This window comes from Colias croceus, chromosome 18 (assembly GCF_905220415.1).
Source record: "Colias croceus chromosome 18, ilColCroc2.1".
Lineage (NCBI taxonomy): Eukaryota > Metazoa > Arthropoda > Insecta > Lepidoptera > Pieridae > Colias > Colias croceus.
Window position 1 is genome coordinate 5,495,448 of NC_059554.1, and position 22,746 is coordinate 5,518,193.

At 31.2% G+C, this 22,746-nt stretch overlaps 1 protein-coding gene across 1 annotated transcript in view; it reads left to right on the plus strand.

Annotated features, from left to right (window-relative positions):
* LOC123699904 (hemicentin-2-like) overlaps positions 1-22,746 on the plus strand; it is a 128,608-nt gene that overhangs the window by 92,980 nt on the left and 12,882 nt on the right. The window contains exons 5-11 of the mRNA XM_045646951.1: positions 9,612-9,744; positions 11,758-11,966; positions 14,126-14,236; positions 17,700-17,906; positions 19,050-19,195; positions 20,402-20,552; positions 21,769-21,899. Of these exons, the coding sequence (XP_045502907.1) occupies positions 9,612-9,744; positions 11,758-11,966; positions 14,126-14,236; positions 17,700-17,906; positions 19,050-19,195; positions 20,402-20,552; positions 21,769-21,899 (1,088 nt within the window). The remainder of the gene's footprint in view (positions 1-9,611; positions 9,745-11,757; positions 11,967-14,125; positions 14,237-17,699; positions 17,907-19,049; positions 19,196-20,401; positions 20,553-21,768; positions 21,900-22,746) is intronic.

A 22,746-nucleotide genomic window follows, 5' to 3' on the forward strand; every position in this document is an offset into this window, starting at 1 on the left:
TATTATTAAAATTAAACAAATACATTTCGTTGTTTATTTTTTTTAACTTATCATAGAACGCATTCAAACATTTAAAAAAATATACATCAGCACTATAATATTATTATTTACTGCGTGCTATAAGCCATTTTCCCATAATGCACAGCGAAAGCGATAAAGTATCATAATGTAAGTAATAAAAGAAATAAACCAGCTGAATAGCACTAAAAGGGAAAACATTCATATATCGAATAGCTATATACTTCAATAAAACTCGCCAGTTAAGTGGAAGGTGTACTTTTATATCGCATATGAATAAACTCTTGAGTCACGCTAAGGTTCGATTCTATTTGAGCTCGGTGCAAGGGATTCGTTTTGTAATATAGAGAGAAGTCGCTTTATTCTAATAGTTTATGTGTAACACAATATATTTTGAAACAACTGATTTTCTTTTGCAAGCTACCTAGTTTGATTTTAGCAAATAAGTAATAAATCTAAAAACAATATGATGCATATATCTTTCTGCTCGCAATTTACTGGCATTATTTTTATGTGAAAACATCCTTGTGACAATAACAAACACAACAAAAAATGATCAGCAAAATTGATTCAACTATTCACGCGTGAAACTATTTAGATTTCTATGCGTGAAACCATAGTCAAGTGAAATATGGATTTATTATTATACAAACTTTTACAAGTAGCTGTACGTAATCATTGTCACTCTGATAAGAATACAAAATACACAAACACGTCTAATCGTAGATACTTGTGTATTTTATGTTTCAGTTGTGAGCCTGTGAAAAGTATTCAGTAAAATTCCAATCAAAATATTGGACTAGATTTCGAAAACATGTTCCACTTAACTGGTTAATGTAAACATAACCTTTCCAAACGGTGTAAATTAAAATTATGTTTGAATTTGTTTTTATTTTATTTATATTTTATCATAGTTCAAGCCCTTTTCAATTGGTTATTGGTTATTTTGCATAACAGGGAGAAATAATAATATTATCTCTATATTAGAAATTATAATATTATCTCTAATATGGTCTCTTCGTATTAAAATGATTTTCTAATGCTAAAATTGTTTTACAGATGTTGTTATTTACTTGTAATTAAATCACGTAAATTTTACTAAGTAATCTCTTAAATGCAAATTGCTTTCATGCCAGCTTTTTAAAGTCTAATGAATGAAAATGACTGCCAAATCTCATCTTCTGTTATATATTATACATAGCAATGGTTTGTTTTTGTTCTTATTATTTTTACTATAAATCTTGATCGTTATTTGGTTGCATTTTTAAATCATTCTATTTATCATTTTAACTGGGAGATAAGTAAAAGAAATTGTGAAACTAATTTTAAATCTGACATTTTATTCAAGTATACTATTTAATATTGTTACAAATTATAACATATTTATAAAATCCATTACATAATAATTTGTACTTGTGAGCCAATTTCGCTTCATTAGTTCTTGTTATATAAGTGAAAAATACGGCGCTACGAAAAGAATGTTTCTCGGAAAAGTACTTAGAGACTTTCCTTTATTTACACTTTATCTTATAGTTCTAATGCATTTTCTTATTTTCTGATATAATTATAATTTACAGTGAACTAACTATACAACAGATTAATACACGAAGAAGAATATTGTGCTTCAAACAAATTAACCTTTTAGAATTAGGAATTACTATTTTCATTTATTAATAGCAATGGAAATAATTGAATTACTATCTAGTAATAATCTTATTATCCTATAACATTTATGTTTGGCGTTTGTTATTCTGTATTCTCGTTTCACCCTATTTTCAGTCAATTATTTTAATTTTTGAAACAAACTTGTAAAGCACGTTTCGTGGAAATTACATGTTTACCGTATTCGACTCTTTCCGAAGCCAGCAATTATGAGCGACGCTTAAAAACTGCGTTATAGAATAGCTGATGATATAATAAAGGCCGATGGCTAGTCGAGTCACGTGCCTTCGCCTCTGGGAGCGCTCCCTCGCTGACTCTCTGACCGATTTCGAGGCTTCACGTGAGATGGATTCGAATTGAATAATCTATTTTGGTCGGCGTCTGTTCCACGTTATGATTGAACATGCAAGCTTTGATACCAAAAAAGGTTTAAAATCGCTTCAATTTTTCAACGTGGGAACAAAGGTGGATTTTATGATATCTATCGGAAATAATTGAACGGGGTGAAATAAAAACTTGTAATCGATAGGTCATAAACATTTTGTACAAAATATAAAGTGACATGTTGATTCAAGCATACATTTTTAAGATGAAACAATAATGTTAGCGGCCTAATTCAATTCATGTAAATTATCTTTTGAAGAATGGATAAATATTCATCAGAAATCAAACATCGAAAAATGAAAAACAAAACCATCAAGAAACCTTTTTAAATATCATCATTTTCAGCCTACATTAATTGTCAGCCTTTTTAAATATACATGCAGTATATTGTAGCGTTTCAAATTTGGTAATGTATTATCGAAAAGCGAAGATGGATTACTTTTAGAACAGTCTCGCAAGTTATGACCGGCAGTTTGGTGGGAGGGTGTGGAGTAAATAAAACTATAGAGTGCAAGAGCTTTTGCCTATTTTGTTGGTGGTCGAAATTAAAGGCAATTGAAATATACATGTAAGTATAATAAATAAATTGTTTTACATTAATTAATTTCAAAGCTTTGTTGGATAGCGACTGGGAACTGAATACATGATTCGCAGATCGGTTTCGAATCTTAATATGGTTACACAAATATTGCTGAGACTACTAAATATTATACTGCTCGATTGATTGTTAGCGAAGTTTTGTCCTTTAATGCGAACTTAATAATATTAAAAGAGCAATATTTTATTCAGCGAGAGTTAAATGTATCCTTTTATAGCTACTAATACATATTCGATAGACCATAGGGTCTATCGAATATGTATTAAATAACGCGGTTGAAGTGTATCCTAAAAAACGAGTATAATAAAACACGCCTTATAACTTTAATATACGAACAAATAGTTTATTAACTATTAGTTATCAGAAAGGCAACGAATGAAAGGGCAACTTAAAATACATCCCTTCTCAAATTGTTTTATCCAGACTGACGTTTATAATCTCACGTAGGAAGATAGAAAAAAAATTAAAACTAATTTCTCTATTGTCTACCACCTCTGTACTTAAGGAAGTACTATAATTTACTTTCACGGTACTAAGTATGATTTTAATTAAGGTTTGCGACTGCTTTAACTGAAATGAAGTATTTTACACTCTTAAGTGTTTTATCAAACATCTGAATAATGCCTACTCGATGAAAAAATATAACCCATGTAATAAGAAACACATAGTAAAATCGAGGTAGTCGTAAGTCAGAAAATTGAATAGGAAGTACATTATCTTGTAGTATAAAGCAATGATTAAAAGCTGAACGCAATCTGCTCAGAAGACTAGCAATGGAACGAGATTTCCTGTTGACCTTTTTAACAAAGACAACAATAAACGCACAAGTTGGTATCCAGAGGGTGTTCACAACAACACTGTAATGGGGTCAGGGATCGAGTCTCAGATGCAATATAAGCTGTAGAAACTTGACATAAATTAAAAATATTTACAAGATATTGTATAATACAATGTATATTAATAGGGTTAAGTGTCTCATTAAGGCTGAAAGCGATTACATAATATTGGAACATTATTTCCAATCAACTGCAATAAAATATAAAATGAAATTATTTTCTTTTATTTTTTTTATTGTGGCTGCCTATTTTGTAACATCGTAGTAACAATAACAAGTATCGAAGTAACAATAACAAGGACGAATATTCATTATTTGCTTCATATTGAATATCTGGGTATAATACATGTACCGAATACACTTATTAGATTGCGTTATTTCAAAAGTAACTTTTCCACCTATAATACTGAAATTCAATACAATTTTCCGCAACATTCTCTTCGACTATTCCGCTCAGTTTTTCGGACGTGAATCAAACGGTTCGCGTGATCGTACTCGTTTAAAGCAACCTACTCGATGCGGCAACTACACTATGTATGCGAGCTTTTTATAGCTACGTAATAACTAGCTTTTCGTTCGAGACACCTCCGTAATTTCAGTTTTGATTCGTTTACTAATGGTCGTGTTCGTAAACGCCGGTTGAATTTTAACTTTTTGTAACGTATGATTAAATATGAGTAGTAAAATGTACGGGTAGCTTTAGTTTACGAATCAATATTACTTACAATCGATGGAACATCACATAAAATACAATATTTTATGATACTTGGTTCCAATCTATCAATTTTATTATTCATTATATGTATATTAATAATATTAATACACGATCTCCTACAGAACTAAAATAATTTGATAGATTTGAACCAAGTATGATAAAATATTGTATTTTATGTGATGTTCCATCACTTGTAAGTAATATTGATTTATTAACTATATTAAATATTTTCAAAAAATAAAAATAGATAATGCTATACCATTTTTGTAAATATTCTCTTACGAATGATATTTTATAAGACAGTTCAAGGTTAAAACTAAACAAACAGCGGGTATAGAAGATTCAATTAATATATTTTGACGATGCTAACATGTATAATAATTATTAAAGTTATGCTGGTGGGTGTACAAGTAAACAACATCTAGCAGATGCAAAATGTCTTAAATAATATTCCGAGATGAGAGAGTTACCAAGTAACCCATAATTTCATTATATTACTTCAATGTCGTGTATTTAATTTATGTTTTTAATCTTTGCATAATTTACCATAACAATGAAATAAAACGAGATAGCAAATAAGCAAAAACACAATTGCATCGTTATCTAGGCAACATTTTCGTATACAAATTGAATATCTGAGTGTCTGAGCGCAATGATGTCCCAATGCAGCGATATTCTGGATACAATTGCAACATTCAATAGAAATGCAATTTTTATTTATACTTGCTCTTATACGCAGTCGAAGTACGTATATAGCGCACATAAGGGTGAATTTGATATCGTAAATGCACGCTCGAAACGAAGCATTTTTTCCTTGAATTTCCTTGATATTGTGGAAGTAAAAGGTACGCAAATAGCACAATATTCCAGGGATTCGAATCTATCTTCCATTCTTATAGAAATAGTATGCATTGTGTTGAACTATGTTATTAATTTATATCTCAAATATTAAATAACGCTTTTAATTTAATTCAGTGAAGAAAAATATCGCGATGAATCTGGTATGTCCAAAAATCATAAGGTTGACATCTGCCAACCCGCACTTGGCCAAAGTGATGTATTATTATTTATTTGGTTTACCAAAGTTTCTTTACATCACAGATAAAACATCAAAGTTAAAATACAATTCTATATGATCAATGTAAAAAAACACTTATAGGTAAGCACAACATGCGTAAAGTAAGTTTAAAAGTATAGGTACAATGAATGAATCAACTATTAAGTATCTTAAACAATGAAAAAATTATAATATATATTATGCACTTATCTATTCTAATCGTTAAAAAGTGAATTAAAAATTTGGCGGAGTTTGTTGGGGGAATCTGTGAAAATATCAAACCAGTAACTGTAGTCGTGTACAGTTTTACAAATTCTCGCAATTATAATAAAAACATAAAAGTTTTAATTATTTGCGCATATATATATAAGCAATTGATTCATAGTTATAACTATGAATAAATTGCTACGTCCATTGTCTAGTGTTTAAATAGTACCTACGCGCAAACGATTTCTTTGAAACAGTGGGATATGTACTCGTGTACAATATGCCAATAATGTTTGTCTATAATACAATTAGCACTCAATAAAGATCTTTTTCCGAGAATATCTGTGTTCCAATCACATTATGTTAGTTAAATACAGGTATCGGACCCACGCATGAACAAGCAGTGTTAAATGCTTTTTATAAATTGCGATCTCTAAACCACCAACGTAAAAAACATAGAAAATTCTATAAATGTATATTTATTTATTAGGCTGCTTGTTAAGCAAGAGCCTTTTTTCCCGAGTCTATTTTTCCTAACGAATTGTCTTTATAAAAAGTTATTAATTTCCAGTTTATTGACCTTGATTATTGATAGTCTTAGATTTGAAATAAATGAAATACCGTTAACGTAAATTGCTACAAGATAATATTTTGAAACAATTCATTAATCAATAGATATTTTAATATTAATATCACCTTACAGAAAAAACTCTATGATGCTTATGATTGACACCGAGAAGCCCTCTAATGATCAAAATTAAATCTAATTATAAATCAATCACGATTTTCGGTGTCATAGCACCAATTCCATCCACCAATCCATCATTTATTGGAATTTTTGACACGCGGCTTCTTAATAGTCTCTACTGAGTTTTGAATTAACATTTTGTAAAACGTGGTTTGGTAATTAGTCACCTGCGTCATATTACCTTTGATGAAGCTGAAATTTGATTTAGTGATAAATCTCTACTGGACAATACAATACAATACAACACAATACATACAATATACACAATTTACATAATCAAGAAAAGTTTAATATAATGTTACAGGTAGTTACTTTTCGCCATACTTATTTGAAATTAAGATTAAGGTAATCAATTAATTTGTATTCCAGATGTGTAGGATCTTTCATAATTGAATTAGCAGATTTTTTCCATATAAAATGAGTCATCATCCATCAAGTCCAGCTTTTTCTAAATAAAAATTCACCTATATTCATTAACTAGGTCACATTAGGTAAGCGCTCCAGCTGAATGGATAAGGTCAAAAATTATCATAATGCATGCCTCGTTTCCGTGATTTTGAGTATAAATTAAGGAATATGGAGGCTCAATTTACTGAATACATTTTCAAAGGAATATAAAAGACGTTATACCCTAAAGCTCACTCAATGGTAATTTAAACCATAGAGTAATACAATATAAACTCGCTGTTTGTATTCTGTATTCAAACACAATTCGTTAATTATATTACCTAACCGTCGGTTTGATCACATAATTATTTTAATTAATAACCAGTGTATTCGCTATAGACTTCGGATAAGAGTTATTTGCATGGTGAAATTTTACGATAAATAACCTCAAAATTATAATTGGAACGAAATTGAAAAATGGAAGTAATAATAAAGCCAAATTAAATAAAAACAGGAAAAGAATGCTGCCATTGAAAGGTAGATTTAATTACGCAAATCATTGACCTGTATTCATTATAACAAGATGTATAAAATCAACGATGACGGCTCTGAAAGTAACTAATGTGATTGGATGTTGTCAATCGAACTTGTTATGCATTCGGCAGAGATGGAAATGAGCACGTCACAATAGAATTCATACAGCATATAACTGAATACTGATGTTAAGGCTTTGTGCTGCGGATTGAGTTTTGCTGTTTCGTTTAGTCTTTTTGAAGTTGTACACGCTTTACATACTTCGCGCCTTGCGGTGTTCTAAATTTTTAGATCTACGTTTCTTGTTTTGACAAGATGTAGCTTTGAACAAAGAGTTTAGATAAAGCATTTTTGTTGGTTTCTTAACACTATTTTATATCCGACTATGGTCATAATGACGGAGCGAAGTTAGATCATGTTCCTTCTGACCGAATTTTGGACGCGGTGACTAGAAAGCTTATGTACAAATAATATTATAATGAACTATTGTTCATAATAATATTATTTGTGCATAAGTCCTGACTGTATTTACTGTATTTCCTATATTTCAACAAATCCATAGGTCGATATGACCAGGGAGAGATCAGGCGCAAAACGAAATGTTCCGTTCTCTTCAAACCTCCTGAGTCATGGCTGTTATTGAAATTTTAAAATTTCAAATTACATTTTTACTCATACATCGTATATTATTGAAAATGGTAATCAAACTAAAACTAGGTTACAATAGATATTTAAATAAACATCGCTGATCATTCGCTTTATTTACGTATCCAAAATGTACATCTATCTCCTCCCGTTGAAACGCCTTTAAGAGCAATTAATAAAATATTAATTCGTTTCACAGATAACATTTATAAATTATGTATAGAGCAAACAGAGAAGTCCAATTAACTGAGCCGAGATAAATGTTGGCACTAAACGGGAGCCAGTTTAGTCAGTGGTTTTACTTCGTTATATTTTTTTAGAATTCCGCTTTGCTTTTAAACGTGAATGTTTAAATCATTTTTTATTTTATTTTGTAACAGTAGTAAATAGTATATCGATAGTAGTATCTGTATGAAATAATATAATACATTCTAATAATAAGAATTAATGAATACTTACCGCGAGTGTGGTTACAAACCTATTGATTGGTACCTATATTTTGACGAAGATATTCACAAGTATCCATTTTGTAACATTCTGCTATTAAATTATTCAAAACTGAGAAAAGAAACATAAATAGCTAATTCACAGCGTAAAATCAATCAACACAATATCTAAGATTTACCATTTACCGATGAATACGATCAATATTTGTAGGTAGCACGACAAAAAAAAAACATCTCGCTCGTTTTTATATAATCTGTCATCGTTTTACATACAGAACCACAATTTCGAATCACCCGCTACCTTCTTCGTTTCATTAAATTACTTTTGTAATGAATAAATGTATTACACGGGGGATTCCTTTCTTTACTTTTTTCCTTCCTTATTTTATTATAAACCGTAGAAAAGTGTCTTATGCTTTAAGTTATTTTTTATCTAGGGCGTAATAAATTTTATCCCGGTTTATCTTTATGAATTAATTTTAAATGTAAATGAACTGGCTTCAGTATCGTGTCCCTAATCGTATAATGAATAGAAATGACAAAGAGGAATCTTTAATAACTATATACTTAAATCTTGCTTAAATCAAACAATTTCTGTATAAAAAGGTTCTATGGCAAACATTAAAAATGAATTATCTATTGTTGAAATTAAGAAGTATGTGACATTATATCGTATAACCTACTGCAATGAAAAAATCAAAACGATGTCATTTGTTAAATTCTATAATATTTAAAAATTATTCTTATATTTATATAATATTTTAATCAAACAAAAAGTTTAATTTTTACATTGTTATTTATTTTAATTATAATATCTAATAATATTATAATCTGTAAAATGTCATGAAAATTTTCTATAGTCTGTGGTCAATAAAAAAACAATGTGCGGTGCGCGGGAAACTAATAAAGATGTCAAATTAAATAAAAGTTTTTTGTGTGTTCAATATAAAACGTGTTTAAATTAAAATTGGTATGTACTTTAAGGTTATTAATTTTAATAATGTGTCACACCAATGATTATGCGTAGAAATGAGGACGGCGTACTATTAATATTTAATTCCACCCGTTAAATAAAAGAGAGTGAGTAATGTTCATAAAAAGTTAAACGATGGGTAATCGAAGTCTTTATTATTTGAAATAAATAAAGGTTTGTATTAACAAATAACAATTACCTATTTCTACTTAAATACAATCAGTTTAATTAAATAAAAATACAAATACATTAATTTTTGCACATATGTTAGATTGTTAGCTAAACGAGAAAAAGAAGCCCTTCCCAAACATTTTTTGTTCGAAGTGTCACTTTGGTAGTTTTGCCGTATCTACTAACACTTCACTAGTTGATTCTCGACACTCATATTTTACTCACTTACAGTATCAACAGTGGACGTGGACGCAGTGCTTGGTCGGACTGCATCTCTGCCGTGTGACGTCACACCCGATGGCAACGAGGACAGAGTCTACATGGTGCTATGGTTTCGTAAGAGTGGCGGGAAACCGATATACAGGTATTTTGAAATGTTGGTTATAGTGATTATTTTATAATAGACTGATATGAGGTTTTAAGGTTATTAAACATGTCTGGGTGTTAGGATCTATATAATATATTTTCAGACATTTCAATTCTTGTCTCAGATTACTGAGAAGCCTTTCTTGGGTAAAAACTCGAATTTTTCCTAATAAATTTATTCTTTAGTACCTATATAAATTGTAATATAATTAAAAAAAAACTTCGCGATTTTTAAGGAAACTCGATTGCGAATGTTGAATACACATTTAATTAATAATATTAAGACGGGGCTAATGAACCGTTCGAACACCTTAAGTGGATGAACGGAAGCCGAATAGAGTCGATCCAATTAGCATTTAGAAAATAACAAGGAAACACACTTAAGATGTTTTACAATGAAATTACACTTGATTTGAACGGACTTCCATCCTTTATTAGAGCACCTTTGTCCCTGACTGAACGGGCAGCGTCACTCAATCGTAAACAGAGAATTAGCCCCTGAAAGCTCCTAGGAAATCCATTACCCATTGTCCTGTTAAATTCTAATCTTGTGGAGAAAATGTGGACCGTTTAAATAAGGTATACCTGCAGGGAAAAAAGCGTATACCGTCCTTTATACCTACACGAATATAATGACTTCTTATTAGGATTATTACATCGTGTGTTCAGGAAGAATAATGTATTTTATCTCACTAATACAATATTATACCAGAAGGATTACGCTGACAAATATAATGACTATAATATTTTGTTGTAGTATAGATAATTAATATCATATATTATTGATTCAATACATTGATATAAAATTTTATGAAAAAGGTCTTGTTATAAAATAAAATACCAACAGTTTTAAAGGTATGCTAGTGGCTGCGTAAGTTATATCGTGAAAACATTATCGACCACCCATTATATGAAACTGGGATGAAATCTATTGTTATGGATATGCGTTTGGTTTTAAAAATCGCGTCAGAATCATTTTCATGTTCAACGATATATGAAACTACCACATTTAGTATGGAGCAATTTAAAAGTTGCAAATACATGATCCCTTCTATCTAATTTTTGATTCGTTGCCAATATTCAAGAAATATACCTTATACTTATTGTTTGTCAACGACAATTGTTTACGAGGCTTATATTGTTAATAATGCAATCTGCATTGTAAATAATCTACTTATAAAATGAAGGAACACAATTTTAATTGTGCTGCATTTCAAAATGAAGGATTATTTTTTGTTATGAATATATAATAAATAGTACATAACAATATTATAGGTATACGTAGTATTTTCTATGCAATATATTATAATATTTAGTAGGTAGTTGGCTTTTTGGTGTCATTTTATGGATTGAATCGTTCATGATAAGCAAAAATGAACAAGCAACGATGCTAACATTAGTTTTATTATTATAAGAACACATTTTTGTATATTACCTACATTATATAGCAAACAAACAAAGAGAAACCTTATTTTTCGGTTAAGACATGATGTCCCATTTTACAAGGATAATGCCTCCATAAAAAGCGTCATCTTTATTGTTTTTACCTAAAAATAATCTCGCAAAGCCCATTTCTGTATAAATTAGGTAAAGGTTGGAAAAATGAGAAAACGTACACTGTCCGGAAATTGAAAAACTTCAGTCTCCTTATTTTATCCTAGAATTGGACAGGTATTTGTGTCTGACTGAAAATAAATTGATCACGCATTATCTGACCATTTACGCACCTTTGTTGAGAAAGCGTTATTTTCTTTATATTTTTTTTTAGGGATAACAGATAAAATATACTTAAATGGTTGCAATTAAACGGTTCCAATGTGTGATCGCTGCATTTCATATACCCCTTCTGGCTTCTGATTATATCTAACAAAGTTTGTATTCAGTCGACAGGTATGGAAGTTGACTTAGACTAAACTTACAAACACGTCCAAAACCTTCTATAATTTTTTGCACTTAATTATGACGAAACCTAATGATTGATATGCATATTCTGTTAATATTTTGTTAACAGTTTCGACGTTCGAGGGCGGTCTTTCAACAAAGCCTTACAATGGTCAGACCCGGCTGCGTTCGGTCCGCGAGCTTACTTCGCTACCGTGACGCGGCCTGTGTCTCTCACTCTAAGTTCTGTACAGCTGGATGATGAAGGAGTGTATAGATGTCGAGTGGATTTCAAGAATTCGCCGACTAGGAACTTCCAAATTCGACTAACTGTAATTGGTAAGTGATTTAAAGTTTAAAATTAGTTCTTTCCATACTCTATTTACACAAAATAGACGTGTGTTTATAAAATTTGACGTTATTGTATTCGTACGAAATCCTGCACCTTCTTCAGGGTCATCACAAAATTAAATGCATTCCAGAAATCCGATCATTTATTCCGAACATCAACTTTTCATCAAGGTCAAGTAATATTCCATGTCGTAACCATTCCGCGGCAATTCAAAAAACGCTCCCTAATTGCAAAAACAAATTTGAACGAAGCGACACAATAAATAAAATTAGGAAAAGTTCGAAATGAAAATTTTCCAAAGTGGCGAAGTGGAATCAATTTAGTCATTATGGATGAATCGTGGGTAACATCCCGTAGACATTTTAATTATGAACTGTCGTTCGGGATTCCGGGCTTATTCAGACAACGCCACGATCCTGGGAACGATGACGCAGACGAAATTTGCGCGAGACAGCCAGAATTTGAAAGGAAATTAGATTTGAATGGATAAAAATGTTTCTTAGCTATCAATAGCAATTCGGGTTTTTCGTTAATTTATCATTTAACTAGATATTTCTTTAAATGCTATCAAAAACAGTTAAGTTTTAAATTAGTTTTCTTAATATTATTAAAAAAAAATATTTTAATAACATTATTATATTCGTATATTAATTAAACGTATTTCTAATTACGGTTATGAATATCTCAGAACGATAAATAGCCAGCGAAATGGCAAGCTGCGCCAGGTCTTTCAAAAGAATTGCCCTATTCAAAACGAAAGACGCAAAGAGATGGGGAAGTAAATTTCTTAAGAACAAAGAATTTTAAAAGCCTACATTCCATATATGCAACTCCATTGAAACCCATTAAGCGGCCTGTACCAAGAGGTAATTTGCGAGGATCTTTTGTTAGTAAAGAAACGGCCCTCACAAAGGGAACTTGGTAATCAGGTGTGTTTATAACGTCGTAAAATTTTCATTTCAGTATAATTTGTTCCAGAGCTTCTATTAATCGTTTGTAATAAAATCGAATATTGTTGTAATGTGTACCTTTATTGATGGTTATTAGCGGCGAACATTTATATTCCTTATGAAGTTTATTAGGTACTTTTTATTGTACAAAATTGGTAAGTATTAATAAAATTAATAACACTCAGTTATGTAATCGGAGGTCTCTATATTAATAAAAATCTTTAGGATGAATAATTATTTCAATTACGAAGAGGTTATAGAAATAAATTAATAGGTACTTATTCTAAAAAGAAATAATTCATCGATATATTTTCCATTAATTTTTTTATGAGGTTGATACTGACCTATTTGGGCTGATAAAGATCCCAAACAGACAATCTCATTAAACAATAAATTTACGGCGTTGTAAATCTACTTATTAATGTCGGCTTTAAGCTTTATTCAGCCATAAGTCCTCATCGTTTCAGAAATTACTCGTACGTGCATAATAAACCAGCTTATTTTGGTAGCCGATGCATTAATTAAAGTAATACTTTATCATTCATTATAACGAAAATCACGATGAATGTGTGATCATATTGTAGTTGGGAATTAATGCAATAGTTCTACTGAATAACGGATTCCTTATGAAGGAATCGTAAAAATATCTGTGTGGATATTTACGATTCTTTCATTAAGTATCCGAGTAATATAAACAAGTTTTAGGCATATGCTTTATTGTAACATTTAATTGTTAAATAAATAATTATCCCAATATATCTAAACTAGATTACAAAACCACATAAAACTCTGAATCGATTCTTAATATGCAATATTTTTTCATGATAACATTTTATTATGAGTGAGGCACGTTTGCAAATTTAAATAGTGTAATTCATATTAGATGTTTGTATTTTTTCTCTAAGCTAATAAGGCATTCCTTTCTGCCGTCGAATAACATTCCGGCTCAATTTCATAAGGCGCAAGATGGGAGTTAGCCTTGTTATTACATTAATATTTTGTACCTTTTTCAAGTGCATTCCGAATTTATGAAATAGTTTTCGTATACATCTTTATAGCAAATTTTAACACTATTAAAATAGCTTTAGACTAGTTCTATGTAATAAAAATCTGGTCAAAATACTATTGGACTTGAATAATAACTATAATATTGTGTAAAAAAGTCTGAGGGTAGTTTAATAGAATTTTTGTTCCAGTACCACCACATCAAATGTTGTTGTACGACAAATCTGGTGCCGACGTGTCAGGGGTTGTTGGTCCTCTTGAAGAAGGTTCAGCGCTGGTTTTAGTTTGTGAAGTGCGCGGAGGTAAGAGTAATAAGATAATAAATTTTTTGCTTGAATGTATAGACCAATTAAATCATTTGTTTTAATTAGTCGAGCTTCATTTTCTACATGTCTTGAATAATTTACTAAATAAACTTATTAAGATTATGTCTTACAAAGCCATATTTTTCATTTAATTAAAATAATAAACGTTTTTAATTACGTTCAGCATCATTCTTGTATTAAACTAGGATTAGACAATCGTATTAAAATCCAAGATACGCGCTGTACGAGTACGAATGTCATGGTAATATGAATTTTTTTTCCAACGATGCTTAATATTGTTTTTGACAAATTTAATACCGGCATTTCCAGTTAGCATTAGCACAATAAATCGTGTAGATTGGCCCATATATACACATTGAATTCAACTGCTGTGAATCGTATTGGCGTTGGTAACGATTAGATCATCAATCACAGTTTTCATTTCACAACGAATGCGGTGCAAACGATGTATCCGATAATAGTTATTGGTAGTAACGAGTCCCTTTCACATTCTATTTTAATACCTACTCGTATGGAATAAGGGCTATATTTCTATCCTGCAATTGTTTTTGAACATTCATTGTTCGGGTTTATGTAGTTGTACACAAAGTACATTTAAATTAGTAAAACATGAGAGGGCTAGAGTGATAACACCGTTAATGTTGTTTCAATCTAATAAACATGTCATTGTCGCTTTACAAGTGCAGTAACTAATATTGAATTGGAATAGAGTTAGTTCAGCAAGAAGTTGCAATTGTTTTCAGCTGTGATTCGTATATTTCGCCTTTTTTAATGTTGTTGTTATTTTGGAGGATGTATAAAGCACTCATAACATCTTATCAAAACATTTTTGTGTTCTTTATCGTTATAATAATACTTCCGTGTATAATTCCGTCTATAAATGGAATAATCCAGTAATCCTTTGTAAAGCTACCTACGCATTTTGTTGATTAAAAAGCTTAATTAAGTAATTAAACATGTTAAACCCGCGTATTGTTATTCCTTAAAAATTATGATATAAAGTACCTTATTAATCATATCTCTAGGAAAAAATTAATTATGTTGTCTTTGGAAGACAACATAATCTTAATTCAATATCCTAGCCAATACTGAATTAGTTACTGGCAAACAAGGAAAAACTTTAGCTATTATAACAATACCAGCAAGGATAACGTCCCAAAAACAATTTTATTCCAGTCCTAGAGCACAAAAAGAAATTACCATACTTGGAGGGATCTGGCGTTTTAAATTTCAATAGGCAACGCTCGACTGCATCTGGCGCATCACAATGTGAGCTAACTGAAATTAGGATCTGCTCTTCGATTTTTCTATTACTTGACTCCTTTTATAGAAACATTCGGAGAGATATTCCATTCCAATGAGTTCATTGAAAAGTCCGCAGTATGGCAGGCTGGCGGAGCGCCAGTACTACGCCGCACAGATTATCTTTGCCCGTGTGCCCACCAATTGTAATGATGCAGTGGGCCAAACACATACCCTATAAAATTTCCTACGTTATCGAGCACTGTTTTAAAATTCGAACATCATTTGTTTATCGGATTTCGCCGCACGCAAACAGATTTTACAAAACGTTTTATTTCATATTTCGAAACAAGATTTCTCTTTTAATGAACATCAAACGTATTTCCATTATTTTATTAAGATATAAAATAACTAGGTTTCCGCCCGCGGCTTCGCCCGCGCAGTCTAAGAAAAACCCGCATAGCTCCCGTTCCCGTGGGATTGCGTCTTTTTCCTGGGATAAAAAGTAGCCTATGTCCTTTCTAGGATATCAAAATATCTCCATACCAAATTTCATGAAAATTGGTTCAGTAGTTTAGGCGTGATTAAGTAACAGACAGACAGACAGAGTTACTTTCGCATTTATAATATTAGTATGGATTTCGAAACAAGATTTCTCTTATAATGAACGGGAACTATATTTTCTATCACCAAAATTTATATTTGTCATCAAGTTGTATCACCTAATAAATAGATCTATCACCACGAAATATTTTCGTTCTCAGATAAACAAAAATTGTTCCCAGGTATGAATTATCAAATTAATGATAATATATGTGTGTAAAATAAGAGATCGATAACCAATAAAATTATATTGCATTACATGAATATAAACTTCGTTCTTATAATAACAGTTTTGTTACTTAAATAATAGCTCTGTGCTCAGAATGGTAGATCTGTCACCAAATAAATCGATTATCGATCCCTGACTGCGACTCCTTTTTATGTGCAAACATATTATTGGATTAGCCATACGCTTAAAGCTGGCCAACCCTCCACCAGAAACAAAAAATGTGCTTATCGGCCAGAAAAGAAAAAGGGGGCACCCTTCGAAATCCAAACCAGCGCTGATTATTCAGTGATTATTGTTTTTTAACAATAAATATTGATTATTTTAACTTTAATTAAGTGTTTTATCTACAAATTATTATGCTAGCCATAAGCCAGCTAATAAACCATAGCTGATTATTCAGTGGTTATTATTTTTAAGAATAAATATTGATTATTTTAACTTTAATTGTTTTCTAGTAACATAAAATGATTTATTGGTGATCTCTTTAAATTAGTTTGCTTAAATACTTATTAGGACACACCTATTATAATACATACAAAAACATTTATTTGGTACTAGACCTTATACCTCAGGATTTTAGGTGATTTATTGTGGAACTGATTTTGCATTGTTTGGTGACTACGTTTTGGTGACAGATCTACTATTTTGAGGACAAACCATATTATTTAAGAAACACAAAACTAATTAAATTGGTGATAGCTTAAATGATACCCATAATGAACATCAAACATATTTCTATTAAATATAAAATAATAGCCGCTTTGAGTAGATTGAAATATTGCAATCGTATAAAACTGTCCATATGTGTGAATGTTTGCGTTAATAATCATTTTGTTTTAAAACTGCAAAGCAAAATGTTACAATATTGACATATTAAAATTAAATAAAATTTATTTCGCACTCAAATGGATTGTTGTTTGTGTGAAGTACACAATATTATGAAAATCATTGAAATAATTCAGTTGATGACATCAATATTATATTTTGTTACCAAATGGATCTGTATACCTCTTTGATAGGTATATCGGAAAATATATTGTAGGAATATGCTCAACTACCTACTTACTTCTGGTCCGCACGAGTTGACCCGATATAAAAATAAGATGTCCTATCCTACTTATCCTACTAATATTATAAATGCGAAAGTTTGTGAGGATGTGTGTGTGTTTCATGCAAATTCTACTAAACCGATTACAATGAAATTTAGCAACTATTGAAAATTACATATCTTTATATAAAGTATTCAAATGTCACTATCGAAATCGTTACATACTTGTCTGTCTACATTATCTATCTACATTGTCTATTATTATATATCTACATACATATTATTTACTATAACCACCATTAAAACCTTCAACACAGGTCGCCCAGAGCCCGTAGTGACGTGGCTCGTAGACGGAAAACCGGTACAAAAGTACATCGGAGTGAAAACCGATACACATGTAATTGTGAATCGGTTAGAAGTCCAACATCTAAGCCGGGAGCACCTCAATACAACGTTCAAGTGCCGAGCCACGAACACTCATCTCGTGCCGCCTCAGGAGAAATCTGTGCGATTAGAAATGACTTGTGAGTTAACAATTTTGTTACGAACTTTTAATCTTTATTTTCTTTCTGGAGCTTATTAAGATTTATTATTTGCGTTTGATGTTATAGAATGTGAAGGATTTTTTTGCTATTATAATATTATATAGGTACTCGCTGTTGCTATGACTTTTTTTTGAGGGCATTTATGACTTAGCTAAATTATTGTCGAATATTGAATGACACTATTTTTGTTTGTAACATATAATTCAAAATTATGCATTGTATTCAGTATTAGACCATTATTTCAGAAAATTATACAACTTTCTATAAAATGTAATTACCAGTAATCAAAAGGCATATTTCCCTACCTTACACATCAATAAAATATAAGCATACAACACCGTGTGCTACAAACCTAATTTCTAAAGGATAATGTCCAGAAAGCTGCCGCTTCATAAAATTCACGAAGCTAATGAGACGCTCCTATCCGATATCGAGGCATGTTAACGAACCAGGAAAATGATCGTTCAATTCACATACCTCTAATGTTCGAATTTATTTACCTTTTCACTTTGATATAAAGAAAACTACTTCACTTTGAAACTATTTGTACGCTCGTGTATAAAAAATTGAGTTAGTTGATTGCTGTGTACTGATTTAAACGCTCCTTTGATTTTTAATCTGGGCGTTAGGGCAATTTGTAGATGCAATATTTATCCAGCAAGATACCCAATTTAGTTAGCTTTTATACGATGAAGAGTTATTACATTAAACAATTGATAATTATTACTCCTTTAACTTTACGATTGCTTATAATAAACACAGATAAACTATGATCAAAATAAACGAAATGTAAAAAGTAAAAACAAGCTTTTACTTTTTATGATGATTGGTTATATTTCATTCCATAATAATTGGCAAGTATTACTCATGAATTAGATTGCTTCTTATAAACACAGCTATTATACTTTTTAAACTATTATGAAAATAGACAACAAATAGACGCTTCTGTTTCAAAAAGAAACCTAGACAGGCTCAACCCAGCCTAGGGAACAAGGTATATCTACCTATAGAGACAGAATTTAACAGTAAATCCCATTTTTTCATATCAAGCAAATTATTTAATTTATTTTTCAGGGTTTTACGTAAACACAAATATAACTACAATTCAAGTATTATTTCCAGTACCCCCTCTTTCGGTATCACTCCTGTACCGTCCACAACAGCTCATAGCGGGTTCGGCCGCGACCCTCCAATGCGTGTCTGAAGGCAGCCGACCGCCAGCTCTCATCACTTGGTACAAGGACAATAGAAGCTTCGAGAAGGAACGGGTGAGGGTTTCAAGACAAATTAAAAATACTATTTTGAGGATTACAAAGTATTTATGTCATAAATCAGGATGATGATGAAGATATTAGTTGGAATTTTTCGCACCTGTAATGTCTATTTTTATGCGTTACCATAATTTTCCATCAGGCTATTGTGTGAATTCTTACAAGTTACAATCATCATCAGCCCGGATATGTTCCTATTGAAAATACAGAACTACACAGGTCTCCTATAGGATAATTTAGGCAGCACGTACTTTAGCGCTGAGTGAAACGACACTATCGCGTCCAAAATATTATAATTATTATTCAGATACTTCAATTCGAATCTGCATAGGTTAAGTTAGTTAGTTAGGTCACCGCTAAAGAAATTTGCCGCTAGTTTTACAGGCCATAATGCACTATAGTAGAACAAGTTACATTGTAAGATGTAAATATTGGTGCAATGGAATTGTGTCAGCACGTAATTATACTTGGTGGATAATAAAGTTATAATACAATAATTATAGCGTTTTAACTTTTTAATTTAATTATAATATGGCTTTTTATTACTTGTTTATGATGCCCTAGTAAAATATGTTAAAGTTTATAGGGTTGAATAATTAATATTAACTGCTAGTTGATTTAAAATAATGCTTTCTTTTAGATTTATCTGCTTTTCAATGTGTCCACGATGAAATATAGCACTTCATGTTTTGACCAATATAATGAAAACGTCACTATACATATAAACAACATAAGGAATAAATGGTCTTTTAAATCCATGTACATTTATTTTATTCCTTAATGTCAAATTTTAATTTCTAAGTGAATTTAAGGTTCCCCTTGGTAACAACGTGCCTAAGAGCTTTCTTTCTGATCGTAAACCTCAATTTGTGTTAAAAAGGCCAGAGCCATCTCGGTTGGGCACTCTGTCTCTGGTCTGTTGTTAATTTATTAAATTATTTTATATTTATGCTTATTACCAAAATTCCTTATAAATATAAATTGCCCGAGTAATTTTGAAAATTATGGTGGATTATGACTCAATCTCAAATCAGGCCTGTGTCCTTGTATCGAATACATAACAAATTTAGAGATATAATATAAGGATGATGATGACGATGATGAAGATGATGATATCGATGATTTTGATGATAGTGAAGATGATGATGACAAAAATAATGATAATGATTATAATGACTATTATAATGAATTTCTTCCCACTAGGTCACAGAACGCGCGAACGAAACGTGGTCAGTTAGTACCCTTGTATTTCACCCGACACCGAGTGACAATGGAGTGTTCGTCAAGTGTGTTGCGACCAACCCTAGACTGCCTTCGAAAGCCATCGACGATCAGTTACAACTTAATGTTGTATGTAAGTATATATAATAACTATTTTGAACAACTAGGTGAGCCCGTTTCACTTGCGTGATTATTGAATAGAATGTACCTTTGAAGAATGTCCTTTATGTATCAATAAATACTATGAATAATAATTGTGCCTTTAAACTCAGACTTATGTTAGACAGTTACAAATATCCATTTTATTTATCGCTAAAATCTTTTCACCTTCGAAATTTCCTCAATGCATTATACGTTCAAACAACCTTTTTCAATAAAAAAAATCACTAATACATAAACAGTTTCGCCTCTGTTTCGCATATGTAATCATTTCAGTTATATGTGATTAAATTTAACTTATTGACGAATAAAAAAAAGGTGTTCAAAAAAAGGTGTTAAAACACGAAAACGTGTTCAAAGACTTTGAACACGAAAACGTGTTCAAAGACATAATATTATTAAAAAATAAGTTCGAATCATATTTTTGAAATTCACAATTTTCACAATTTCACGAATCCCCTTAGTTATAACATTCAGTTGAAAAAGTCTAAGAAAAATTGTTATTTTCCTGTAATACTTGAAACATTTCAAGAATATTTCATTGAGAAAATCGGCAGTATTCTAACTTTGCTTGAGAAGAAATAATCAAAATATACCCAAAACAAATATTTTCAGTGCTGCCCACATGCTGTTATTAATAAAAATTTAATATTTTTTCGATAAATAATAAATCTGTAATCAATAAAACATTCATAAAAAAATTACAGGTGTATGCATGTAGTCTGTTAAATCTGTTTTCGGATGTGGGTTCGGATATTTGAAACATTTTGGTTCAGTCCTTATTTCTAAAGTAGCTTTAGAAATAAGTTAATACTTGCGAATTGGTCATCTTACTTACCAATAATCCAAAAATGGATCTAAAATCCATCAATAAAAAGAAAAAAAATTGGATGTCTGCAAAGTTGGTTTACTGACGATAGTGAAACGTGACAACGATTGTGCTTTTTTTCGCTCGTACCGCGCTCTCGCTTGCACTTCAAGCCCTACATGGAACGCCTCAAAGCGAGGTAACGCCGCATGAGTCATGTTTTTTCGTGCGTGCAGCCGGCTCTATCGAATTATAAGACGTTGTCACGTCAAAAAGAGTTTAAAGACTTTAACAGATTTTTATCACGTTTTATTTATTATCATTTGTGTTTGGTCTTTTCTAAATGTATAAAAGAAAATAATACAAAATAATTGTAATCCAGACAGTCCGCTAGTAACGCTAAGCCTGGGCAGCACGCTCAACCCGCGCGACATCAAGGAGGGCGACGACGTGTACTTCGAGTGCGGCGTGCGAGCCAACCCGCGGGAGTATCGCATCTCGTGGTACCATGATGCAAGTGATTTTTGTTATATTTTTGATAATGTTACTTATTGTTTTATTTACTATACAGGGCTATTTGTAAAACACCGGCAACATCGCAGGACAAGATAGCTAACATCATAAGTAACAACATTTGTTCTACGACTTTTGGCATAACGCAATAAATTATTTTTAAATGATTTTTTAAACTTTTATTGTACTCTTCTAACATTTGTAAGTCTATGTTCTATTTATTATCGAAAGGACGACGCGACGCCCCCTTCCCCCTCTCGTTCACTTCTTGTTTACGTAAGTTTCGGAATGCGCGTAGAGTTTATAATATTCAAACGGAAAATGAAATGAATATTTATTTTTGTATGAAAATAAAATCTAACAAATTATCAAAAGTCGTAGAACAAATGTTGTTACTTATGATGTTAGCTATCTTGTCCTGCGAGGTTGCTGGTGTTTTACAAGTAACCCTGTATAGTGCTAGTAACAGTCTTGTATTAAATTTGTATGACTACTGTAATTTCAATAAAAAAACAAAGTTTATTAAGCGGGTTTACACAGTGAGCAACCTCGCGTCATGACTTGTGCTATCATTTTCCTTGGCTAAGCCACGTCACTAACAGCTCGGTCAGTAAGACAGACCGAGCTGTTTCGCAGAGCAATTGCTTCGCGAGGCTGCTCGCTCTGCGAGGACCCCCAGCCAATTGGTTATTCTATACAAATAAACTTAGAACATTTTTCTATACTAAAAATAAAGTGTCTTTGAAACAATTACCTGTTTTGAAAACTGTTCAAAAAGTAACCTTAAAACAGCCATATTAAAATAATTTTATATATGCTTATAATTTTTTAACGAAAAAATTCTAAC